Genomic DNA, 13,009 nt, shown 5'->3' on the forward strand with positions numbered 1-13,009 from the left:
GCAGTCGTAAATCTACCTGGCTCAGGATAGCCATTCTGTTTCAGCGTATAAATCATGTAACAATCAGTGAAAGAGGTTTTGGCGCATTGACAAAGGTTTTTCGTCTCGGTCATAACTGGAGATGTGGTTGTGTTGAGTGACTCATGAGAGCAGAAAAATTAACCTGCACAGATTATTTCCTACAGATTTATGCAGTTTTCCCCCACAACGTTTGCAAAAATGTAAAAAAAAAAAATAAGTGTCCTAAATGTACTCTATCAGCAAAATGTGCAAAGTCATTTCATGACTAAATAACTGGACGATGGTCAATAGAGATGATATAACCGCACCTCATCATTTTGAATGGAAACAATTAAAGATTACACATGAATCTGTGACACTTACTGTTAATGAAATCACATGCTTCTCTAGAGCTAAAATTGGGACATTTTGCAAAATTTTGGGTTAATTAGATGGACTCGAGCTGCTAGATTCATGTATTGTCATCTATATAGGTCATTTTATGGGCTGGATGTAGGTTAGATTATTGTCAGGAAATTCATATCTTCCATCAGGGACTTGAAAACCTGACATGATGATCTTTATAATGTCTACAGTGATAATTGAGGGTTACTGTACTTCCTGACAATTTAATAACCGTTGCTGTCTGAGTAAATCTTTATGAATTTAATATTGGCTACATCAAATTGGTAATTCAGCTTCGACGCATGCACATCAGGTTTTGTAGAAAAAGCGATGCCAGGAAGTGCTGCTCAGTTTGCATGGGTTCAGACCGCTGGATCAGGGATGTCAGACCCCATCTGGCAGGGGCCGTGTTGTTGATGCATGGCGCCGTGCCACACCTCAGCACTTATTATACGCACACAGCACATTAATTATGTGATATGTTGGCATTATGGCATTAAAATATGTTTGGTTTAGTACTTAAATGTGACATCAAGAACCATTTGCTGCATATTGAGTCGTGAGTTTGATCAGCCAGATTTATTATTCTGCCAACATTTGGCCTTTTTTGAGATTGTCAACTTGGCCGATTAACAGAAAGGTTGTGATGTGTCGGTTTCAAGATCTGCTTGCTTGTTGATAAACGTTGTTTTGTTTTTTTATTTTACTCAAGGTAAAATAAGTGTTTGTTTAATTTCAGCACTTTAATATATATGTCTCATGTGCCATTTTAAACTATATCATGTATTGATATCCCAACTGATCTGGGTTTTTTGGTGGCTGATGTCAATACTGAAATCTAGAGAGCAGAGTGGCCAATACAGCAAATTAAATTTAAATATCCACAAAAAAATGAACACTTGATTTACTCATTATTAACTATAATACTTTCAAATTTCACATCAACATTTTTTATGCATAAATATTTATTATCCATTCATGCTGTCATTTGATTTGTAAAGGGAACTACCATCATTATTATTTGGCCACGCAAATGCTGTTATCGCCGATTATTACACAGCTCTCTGGAATACTTGATTCTGATTGGTCAATCGCACCATCCAGCGGTATGTTATCTCCCGATAACAACAGGTAAAAACGAAGCGTGCAGCACAAGTCCTGAAAAGTGAAGCCAAAGCGTATTGATCGCCCCCAGGTGGTTGGTCCCAGTATAGGTCATAAACCCCACCCTCTCCATGTAATTTAATGGGGCGTGAGACAAACTAAACAATTAAATTGCACTTCAAATATTTTTTTTTACAAAGATAGTTTATGTAATTTTATGTAGTTTTTAATCATGCTGATGTTTTTTAATAATTTTGGTTTTAGCTAGTTATTTGATGCTATAAAAACATGGGGTGTGACATCATGATTGACAGCTGTGATTGACAGCTTCTCTGAGCGAAGTAGCCAATGAGGTACCAACAAACTTTTTTCTGGATTTTTTGAAGGAGATTTGAGCTTTAATTTCTACTTTTCCATAACTGTTTATTTCACTCCGGGCGGGGCCTTGATATCGTGCGGCTACACTTCATGCTCACTACTGCGCAGACGCGGGTCCCTAATCAGCACAAGATGTCAGCGCCATATTGGGACATTGGCGGCTTCACTTTTCTACAATGGAAGAGAGTGGAGGTGCGTCGTCCATATTTTTTATGGTAAAAACTGATAACACAGACTCATCCGGGTAACTGAGGTCGGCGCTCTACACTTGCTAGGAACGTTTTTTCCTCGTGGAAGTTTTGCGTTTGGTGAGCTAATAAAATATTATTACTAAATTAGTAATTTTAGTACTTTAACCAATTGTGTAGACACGGTGTAATTGTAATTTTTTAAGCTTAAGTTTTCCATCTAATATTTATAAAAAACAAAAAATCAGGACATTTGAATTACCAACATTTTTTAGTTGATAGATAGAAGTTAAAACGACAACACTGCTCTTCAGTTATTGTCATTGGCTGTAGAAAACTAATTGGTTGACCTCTGATGTTAGCATTAGCTGGTTGTAAGGTTGGTATTTTGTTAACTTGCCATTCTCAAATCTTGATCAGTGCTTCTGTCAGTGCTCTATTCCCTTAGCGCTCTAGCCCGGGTTTTTTCCCCCATCATTCTCTCTTTCTCTCTCTCGCCCCTGCTGTTGTTAATTTCTCTGAATAATCAGTATTGACATCAGCTCTACTGCTGTGCTGTCAGCTCTCTATTGTGGGAGATCACAGGGCACTGCAGCCCACTGGGCAATGAATCTTTCATTCATATCCATCTATATTCATGCATATTTTCATCCCTTTTCCCATTGTCTGGTCTCAAATGAGCTGAGGAAACACTTCTGCAACATCTGATTAGTAGTGGTCTTTGCAATTGCTGTCTGAGTATTAAACGTTGACATCATCCTGCACCGTTTGTTTTACAGGCATGAATGACACCTCAAATTGTGTTTTTTGAGGAGAAGTGATTAGGTGTACAATTTTTGTTAGCAGATGATAAAATCCCCCAGACTTACATCGTTGGTGGGACCCGAGCCATATCTACAGCTTGCAGGACTCTTTTCATGCAAGACAGTAAGAAACCACCCAGCAACCACTCAGAACACCTTAGCAACTACCCACAACTCCCTAGCAACCTCCCACAACATCCTACACTCTAAAAAATGCAGCGTTTGGGTTAAATGTTTGACAAACCTGCTGGGTAGTTTTATTTAACTCAACTATTGTTTAAGAATGACTATATGACTGGCTTAAAATGAACCCAAAATAGGTTGGACATAAAAAATTAGTCATAATTACTAGAGGCAACAATAATAATCAAAAGGTGAACATTTACTAATAAGCAATTTAATAAATGTTTCACTATAAAAAATGCTGGGTTACAAACAACCCAAGTTGGGTTGAAAATGGACAAACCCAGCGATTGGGTTGATTTTGGGTTAAATGTCTGCCCAACCTGCTGGGTAGTTTTATTTAACTCAACTATTACTTAAAAATTACTGTATTGTTGCTTAAAATGAACCCAAAATATGTTGGAAATGAACATGTATTAATATGTTTAATTAATAATTTTATTAAATTGGTTATTAATAAATGTTCACCTTTTTTGATTATTATTGCTGCCTCTAGTAATTATGTGTCTGATTTTCAATTTCCAAACTATTTTGGGTTCATTTTAAGCCAGCCATATAGTCATTTTTAAACAATATTTGACTACTCAGTAGGTTGGGGAAACATTTAAAGGGGTCGTGCATTAAGAAATGAACTTTTCCTTGAGCTTTTGATATAGAGGTCATCATACTATAAGAATATCAGAACTGAAAACTTCCTTGTTAGTCCAATAAAAGTTTTATTGACACCAAGCCCATTGAATGAGTGATCCTGGAATGTGCCTATGATGTCACAGATAGGTGAAACCCCGCCTCCGCAGAAGAAATCAATGCCTACTTCATCATTGCAACATTAGCCCCGCCCACTGGGAAGAGCGATACAGGCCAAAAATAACATTACCTTTCAAAGAATCCTAATGCTAGGAATATGGTTATTTATTTTAACTAATGTGAAAGTCTCAGTTGAGATTTATTTATTTGTTATCGCAATTTTACTGTGTGTTCTTTGGTAGCATTTCGACACAGGCTTTGCAAACAGACTTTTACGATATGGACTCGACAGTAATGCAACAACATGTGAGTAACTGTGTTCATTCTAATGCCTGATCTGATATGTAATGATTCATGTACAGTCACATGTTCTTTGTCTATATGTCAGTAAATCAAACCGGTGACTAAACAGTCAACTTCACATTGTTTCTCTTAGTAAGATGAAAATAATCTGTTAAACAGGGTTTAAATTATATATAGAAAGCGATCAAAGAACGCTCCCTTTACAATCGCTGGAGCTGTCAATCAAACAGTGCGAGTTTATCAGTGACTGAGTTCTTGATTCGAGCCAAAACTCCCGTTTTATTCAACGAATCTCTTCGTTATGATGAAAGCATTCGTTAGAAATGTGCAGAAATTGAGTTGCAATGACGAGATCACTGCTTTCATGCGCTCAACAACATGTCTGTGATCGGCTTCAATGTTCATCACTGCAACCTTTCATGCCACAATCTAAATATAATGTTGTAGATCTAAATGTAATCAAAACTTTTCATGATTAGTTAATCGTGAGAGCTGTAATAGTAAAAATGTGCTAAAAGTTTTCGAGAGTATACTTAGCTATTTCAAATGTAAAGATGTTAGCCAATCACAGCAGTGGACGTTTACACTGAAGTCTCATAGCAGACACACATTTAGACAAATGCCTTTTATTTCTAAATTATGACCATTTTTGATGTAAAAAGCATATTAACATTATATGTGCACCCCAGGAAACATAAAACAGTAAAACACTGCATGACCCCTTTAACCCAACCGCTGGGTCAAAACAACCCAATCACTGGGTTTGTCCATTTTCAACCCAACTTGGGTTGTTTTTAACCCAGCATTTTTTAGAGTGTATCATCATGGCGGTGAGTTTTGCACAGGAAAGCACCACTCAGAAAAGGTAAACTAATATATAAATAAACCTTATTTTTACAGCTGTAATAATAATAGTTTTGTCCACTGTGCAATAATGATCATGCCTGCCATTCGGCCGTCAGAAACACCCAGGAACGGTTTGTGCACGACGAGCCAGTTTGTGCTTTAAAACGCACCAGAACACAGCGTTCCCAGCTCACAGCGAGTATTGCAGGTGTTTAAACATAAATCTTTTTTGTTTTTTAAATTGAAAAAGACCATTTATTGCTGATTATGCTGCCAGCTCTACTGCCCTTTCCCAACATTTCTGGACTAGCTGTAACCATGGCTATTTTTATGAATATTTCCATAATAATGTGATGCATAATGCCAAGCTGTCTTGCAAAATGTCACATAGTTGGCATTAACTGCGCCACACTTTAGTTTAGATTTCTTCATTTTGTTTCTCCTCTCAGGGTTGTGTACCATACACCTCCTGGTTTATTACGGACCGGCCCCGTGAGACTTGCATGAGAAATTGCAATGCTCTGTTGTTGGCGTTGTCTTTGTTATTCTCTCCGTTTCTCTCTTTCCTTCCCACACACAGCAGAAGTTTCGCTGCACACCTGGACAGTTTCCCCCTGGCATTTCAGAGGATAAACCTGCACAATGTCCCCGAGGGGGGGGACAGTTTTACATATTGATCAGTGGAGATTGTCCTCCACTAGCGGTTCAGGGCGTAGCACACTGCATTCGGCCGAGTGTGAGCAGAATCCATAATGAGAGAGAGAGAGAGAGAGAGTGGTGAAGAGGGAATTAGAAGAGAGATAGTAACATTAAACAAGACGGAAGAAAAGAGGAGAGTTCAAAGGTAGCGATATGCGAATATGAAACAGTGAGGTAAAGTCGAGGAAGTTGACAGAGGAAGGTTTGTGTCTTGTGAAAGAGCAGGGAGTGTGCGAGCGAGACAGAGCGCTCTGTACTGCAGTGGGGGACTGCAGTTTGTGCGGATGTGAGGGAGATCGTGGGATGCGCCTGTGAAGCGTTCTGCTGCTCTCACGTTTTGGATGGGTGGCTCCATTAGGGAGGACAGGACTATTGCCTGGTAAGGGCTTTCCCATTTCTGCAAGACCCCACCTCCCGATCGACCCCACCGAAAAGCATGCTAACATTTTTCACGCTGTTCAATATTTGTTTTCAAGGGTTAATGTTGTTTTTGTTTTTCCTGCTGCATCGTACAGAGTTTGCATGATTTCAGAAGTGAGTTGGAAGTGGGGCATGGATGCATAAAGCCCTAAAGATCAAGTTACTTGATGTAGAAACTTACGTACATGAACAAATCGAGTCAATTACTAGTTTTAACACACTTAACTGGGGCTTGTTTTTACCCTGCTGAAATTATTTACACTTAGCTGCAAGCTGGTTTATGTTAATTAGTTGTGGTTTAGCTAATGGATCACTAGATTTGCCAAAGTTTGTCAGTTTAGGCCTAATTAAATCTTTGAAAGAGACCTGTTTAAGCTGTATTTTCTGCTTTTTTGTTTGTTTCTTTGTTTGTTTGTGAAATAATTAGTACTTATAAGTTTAGAATTGGCAGAAATTGTTTACATATATTTCCTCTCATTTTTTTGGTCATGGACTGACACTGATGTAAAATTATTTATTTTATTTTATTTTAATTTTGAAAACAAAGTTTACACATTTTCTATCATTTTTTGATGTTTTTTTTGTACAGCTGGTCATGGACTGACACTGCTATAAATATATATTTTTGATCACAAAGTTTACATGCGTATACTTTCTGACATTTTCTGCTGTAAAATTATTTTATTTTATGATATTTTAGCTAAATCTGTCTCTAAACATCACATTAAAAACAAAGCAAACTCTGAACACAACATACTATATTATTTAGTTTATTCTATTTTTGAACACAAAGTTTACGCACATTTTCTCTCGTTTTTTTATGTTTTTTGTACAGCTGGTCATGGAATGACACTGTTATAAATATATATTTTTGATCACAAAGTTTACATATGTGTATTTCCTCTCTTTTCTGATATTTTCTGCTGTAAAATTATTTTATTTATATTATATAATTATAAATTATTTATTTTATTTTTGAACACAAAGTTGACGCACACTTTCTCATTTTTTATGTTTTTTTTGTACAGCTGATCATAGACTTACACTGTTATAAATATATATTTTTGATCACAAAGTTTTCATATGTATATGTCCTCCCTTTTCTGATATTTTCTGCTGTAAAATTATTTTATTTTAAATAAAATAATTAAAATACATTTTTTATTTTATTTTATTTTATTTTATTTTATTTTCGTCTTTTAGATAAATCTGTCCCTAAACGTCACATATTTAAAACAAAGCAAACTCTGCTTGGTCACTTTAACACATCAGTCACACAATCTTTGTCTAAGTGGCCGAACACAACACACTACATGCTAGTGACCAGTTGTGCCATTTTTTTTTTCTCAGATTGTTACTGTTACTTTGCTGGATTATTTGACTGGTTATTGATTTTTCCATAATCTGACTCTTTTCAGGATTTCCAGGACTGTCCGTCACAGATCTCCTCTCAACAGAAAACTTTTGCAGATATTCCAGAAACAGTCTTTCATTGAGATGCATTGAGTCTGAAGGTGTTGAGATCTCTGAGATAACTAGACTTTTCAGTAAAGATGGCATTGCCAAGGGTGCAGATACTACTGTAAATGTTATCAGGGTTGCGTGAGGATAGGCGTCATGCTAGAGGCTGTGCCAGTGCAGCAGATGTGACTATCTGTCTCCATTCATAAGACGAGACGTTTATGAAGCTCTCTGGTTGTGTGAGGACGTTTCTCAGGAGAATGTAAATGCTAACTGGGTCTTTAAGGCAGTTAAGAAGTACACAAAATTAAAGCATATCAATGACAGAGCACATAAAGATCACTGCTTGGAGTTTGAGCTTTACCTATAATTTGATTTGCCTTATGGCAGATATGGTTTCTAAGGTTATTGATTTCCCTCAGGGATTTGTTACTCTGGTTTTCCCACACAAACAGAAGCAAACTCTCACTCTGCAGTCTCCAATTTCTTCTGTTTTCAGGTCGGATGTGATCTAGACAAATGTATGTCCAAATCCAGCTTGTGTCCCAGCCACAGACACACACATAATCAGGGTGAAACCCCATGCGCCGACTGACCGCATATCCCAGTTCTGTCCGACTGTCTTGGTTGCTCTGTTAGATGGAGCTGTAAAGTGATTTGTGTCTGCAATTCAGGCAGATCACATCTCACATGTACAGCCTCTGCAGCTCCAAATGAGAATGAGACCGAACATATCAGTATTGATCTACTTTTACATTTCATGCATTTGGCAGTGCGTCTACAGTGCATTCATACTGGTATATTTTACCAGTATGTTTTTCCTGTCTATGTATGTATAGATAGATAGATAGACATATAGATAGATGATAGATAGATAGATAGATAGATAGATAGATAGATAGATAGATAGATAGATAGATAGATAGATAGATAGATCTGCATTTTATTCTATATTTTTAATTTTTTTAAATATTAAAATATAAAAATTATCGTATATATTCAAATATCAATATCTTAAAATATATTAAAAGTTTGTAAAGCATATAAACATTTTCACAAAGTTTTTAAATATTAAAATATAAAATTATTGTATCTAATTTAACAGTATATCTTAAAATATATTAAAAGTTTGTGGCAAAGTGAATCAAAGCCTATAAGCATTTTTGAATTTTTCTTAAATATTAAAATACTAAATTATAATATGTAATCGCATAGTACAGTATTCTAAAATATATTAAAAGTTTGATTGTAAATAGCAGCCAATAAATTAACTGATTTTTTAGATTAAAAATTATTTTATTTATTTATTTATTTATTTATTTATTTATTTTTTTTTTTGACAATTCCTATTGAAAAATCCTGGAGTGACATCCATCAAGTTGCTAGGAAGTAGACTTTTTGCAGGCTGGTGAAGTCTAGCTGTTTAATATTGACTAATATTAACTAGCTAGCCCAACATTAGTTATTATAGAAAATTATCTCGTCAGAACATAAAAACTAGTTGTTTTACATTAAATAGACAAAAAAACTGAATGATGTGTAATAGAATTGATATGTTTTGATTAATCACAGAACTGATTTTTTAAAATTTCTATTGGAAAAATGACCAAGCCTTCCAGACCGATCAAAAGCCACACAGCAGCCCTCATCCAGCCATGGTGGAGCGTCCTCATGACTATCAGGGTGTGAGCGTGTAAAGGGCGCTTTCATCACATTCTCTACTCTTGGGGAACAGAGATGGTGACACAGTGTTGTCAGTCAATAGAGCAGCCCGAACGCAAATGTCAATGGCGTGCAGCAGGTGAGCTCTGCAGCGCCGGAGAATAGCGGATAGATGTCGAGCTACTTGAGAAAATCAATGCAGCCCCTCAAACGCGGGTATCATCAGTGATTGCCACCTAAATAGTGCAGATTGGTTTTGCATGTATTGAAGGGTAGAGGCTGTGGATCTTGTCATTTTGACGATTTATCCAGCATGGATTGGAAGGAGATGTGCATTTGGTAAATCAAGCCCATTTGGTTCTTTCAGAGAAGAACAGAGTACAAATGATAGTCAATAGCTGGCTTTGTTTAGATTAGTATTGATTAGTATTTATGGTTGTTTCTTGGTGGGTGGCGGTGAAGGAGGCAATCCTAGATTGTTTTTCTCAATCATAGCTCAGATACGAGAGCAGAAACCTGAAAATGCTGGAAAGCAGAAGCCAATGCTGCGACAGTGACCATATGTAATGCATAAAATAATCAATATAAACACACAATGCTTTGCCTCTTTTGTGCATTTATGTTTAACTTAAGTGTTAGTTAGTTAATAGAGTGTGTGAAATAATACATTTTTAATTTTGGGCAATTATGTTGACGTCTCATTTGCTAATACTAAATAAATCTCTGCGTCGATCATAGAAAAACCCTTGTCAGTCAACTACTAATAATAAATGTGCATTTTTCTCATTCAAAACTTACAGAATACATTAGTGTCCATGAAGTGTATTCAAATCTTTTTATTAGCACTTTGATAATCTAAACCTACTCAGTAGTGGGATTTTTATTAACAACCCTGTTCATTTGCATTAACACTCTTACTTATAATCAAACGCAGTCTCGTTTTCTGGTCTTATTCGGTTTTTCCTTCCCTTTTTTGTTTATCTCTGACAGTGAGGGCTGTAAAATTCCCATCTGATTAGGTGAAGATATTTCAGCAGGGAATAAGGCAAAAAGTCTTGTTCATTGCAATTTTTAAAAATCAATATTAAACAATATATAATTTAAATAAATTTTATATTTTAATTTTGCAATAATAGTTTATTTTACTATTTTATTTTAAATAAATTATTTTATCAGTATTTTAAAAATGTTATTGAGTTATTTTAATATTTTAGTAATAATTATTTAATTAATTAAATAATTCTTATAAATATTTCTCTGTATTTTTTATTTTTATATTTTTTAAAATTAAAAAAATGAAGAGAAAGGAAAACTAAATTTTTTTTACATTTTGCAATAATCATATTTTATTTTACTATTTTATTTTAAATAAATTGTTTTGTCAATATTTTTTATTTAAAATCTTATTAATGAGTTATAATAATATTTTAGTAATAATTATTTAGTTAAATAATTGTTATAAATATTTCTTTGTATTTTTTATTATTAGATTTTTTTTTAAATTATTAAAATGAATAGAAAGGAAACAGAATTATTTTTTTATTTTAATTTTGTAATAATAATTTATTTTACTATTTTATTTTAAATCAGTTATTTAATCAATATTTTAATTACAAATGTTAATGAGTTATTTTAATATTTTAATTAATTAAATAATTCTTATAAATAATTTTTCTATTTTTTATATATATATATATATATATATATATATATATATATATTTTTTTTTTTTTTTTTTTAATTAAAAAATGAAGAGTATGAAAAACAAAACTGGAATTCTTTTAAGCATTTGTTTTCCAGTTTGTAAGACTCTAATCACATCCAGGATCTCTATGTCTTTTAATTTTTTTCCCAAAAGTCATTATATTTAGACATGCTGCAGTTTTTTGCTGGTTGCCATCTAGCCTCAAACCTTTATTTTTCATTTCATCCACGTATTTATCTCCATGAATATTAGATCTCCTTATTAAGACAACATCGTTTTGCTGTTTCATTTCATTTTTAATATTATCTAGCAAAATGTACAACCTGCCAGCAGAGCTGCCCTGATTTAAAGACATAATTTTTTACAGGTTTTCATTCACAAGGTTGTGAGAAGCTGTCAGCAGTGACAGTAGATATTATCTGACATTTTAAAAGTGGATGCTGCAGGGAAAGTCAAATCAGAGGCAGAATTTTCTTCAATTTTTCTGTTGCATACAAGTATATGTGAGTAATAACGCTGGATTTTATGCTGTTTTATAACATAAACAAATCTAGTGCAAAAAGCACTGAGGCGTCCCAGGACAAAATGTCTTGTGTTTTGTCCTGCAGTGCAGTGTTCTGTCATTTATCTTGCACTCTATACTTCAACGGCCTGAAGCTCTGGCGCTTTATTTCATTATTTAAATGCAAGACCATCCATTTCATTATTAAAAACAGCCGTCCATTGTTGAATCCAAGAGGTCTTAGCCTTGTTTTCTTTTCACTTGTGCTTTTTTGTCATTTATTCAAGAAGAAGCTTCTGGTTTGAAGTTTCTCATAATAATAATAATAAATATGCTGTGAAAATTGCATTTAAGTTTATATACTGTATATATATATATGTTATTATAAAAAAGCTGCACCCTTCCTACATTCAATATGACAGACGGTAGGCACTGATGTTTTTGAAGGCCACAATTGTCTTTAAGATCAAAAAGCATTCCAGACTTCAATGTATTTTGTGTTTTAAATGTGTGTGGTCTCTTTAACTCCTCCAGGGTTCCTGAGCGGTCAAGCCAGATATTATGAAGTGGAACCTCTTCAAAAAGAAGCCAGAAGCCATGGTGGGCCCAGAGCCCACGGGACTCGGTGTCACCCACCCGTCGCACACAATGACGATGGCCCCCGCTGTCTCCACACCTGCAGACAACTCCACCGAGTCTGAGGCACCCGTCAACAAGAATGATGTCTTTGAGGAAATCAAAAGCAAGTTCCTCAATGAGATCGATAAAATCCCACGTAAGTCCAGCAGAGATGTTTTACAGTCTCACTAGATCAAGAGAATCAATAGTGCATCATTATGCTGAAGATGTTTTATGGATTTAAATGCTGGACAAATTGTCTGACCCTGTGACCAACCGACCTTCTTTCTAATCTAGAAGTCCAGTGCAATAAAGAGCAACTTAACATGATCTGCCTTCTTCTTGTAACCCTTCAAATCAACATGCAATCCCAATTCACTCTTTAAAGGTGCCATAGAATCAAAAATTGAATTTACCTTGGCGTAGTTGAATAACAAGAGTTCAGTACATGGAAATGACATACAGTGAGTCTCAAACACCATTGTTTCCTCCTCCTTATATAAATCTCATTTGTTTAAAAGACCTCCGAAGAACAGGCGAATCTCAACATAACACTGACTGTTACGTAACAGTCGGGATCATTAATATGTACGCCCCCAACTTTTGCATATGCCAGCTCATGTTCAAGGCATTACACAAGGGCAGCCAGTATTAACATCTGGATCTGTGCACAGCTGAATCATCAGACTTTATGCAGGTAAGCAAGCAAGAACAATAGCGAAAAATGGCAGATGGAGAGATAATAACTGACATGATCCATGATAACATGATATTTTTAGTGATATTTGTAAATTGTCTTTCTAAATGTTTTGTTAGCATGTTGCTAATGTACTGTTAAATGTGGTTAAAGTTACCATTTTTTCTTAATGTATTCACGGAGATCAGAGTCATGTCGTTATTTTCATTATTAAACACTTGCAGTCTGTATAATTCATAAATACAAATTCATTCTTTATAAATCTCTCCAACAATGTGTAATGTTAGC

At 34.9% G+C, this 13,009-nt stretch overlaps 1 protein-coding gene across 8 annotated transcripts in view; it reads left to right on the forward strand.

Annotated features, from left to right (window-relative positions):
• The window catches only part of LOC125273338 (synaptotagmin-2), a 51,832-nt gene that overhangs the window by 21,650 nt on the left and 17,173 nt on the right, over nucleotides 1-13,009 (forward strand). For 6 of the 8 annotated variants that reach the window (XM_048198574.1, XM_048198575.1, XM_048198576.1 and 3 more), the window contains one exon: nucleotides 11,941-12,181. In XM_048198574.1, the coding sequence (XP_048054531.1) occupies nucleotides 11,968-12,181 (214 nt within the window). In that variant the 5' untranslated portion in view covers nucleotides 11,941-11,967. Of the gene's footprint in view, nucleotides 1-4,058; nucleotides 4,115-5,778; nucleotides 6,036-11,940; nucleotides 12,182-13,009 lie in introns of those variants that run through there. The other 2 variants (XM_048198580.1, XM_048198579.1) reach the window with 2 other exon arrangements.

This window comes from Megalobrama amblycephala, linkage group LG8, assembly GCF_018812025.1.
Source record: "Megalobrama amblycephala isolate DHTTF-2021 linkage group LG8, ASM1881202v1, whole genome shotgun sequence".
Classification (NCBI taxonomy): domain Eukaryota; kingdom Metazoa; phylum Chordata; class Actinopteri; order Cypriniformes; family Xenocyprididae; genus Megalobrama; species Megalobrama amblycephala.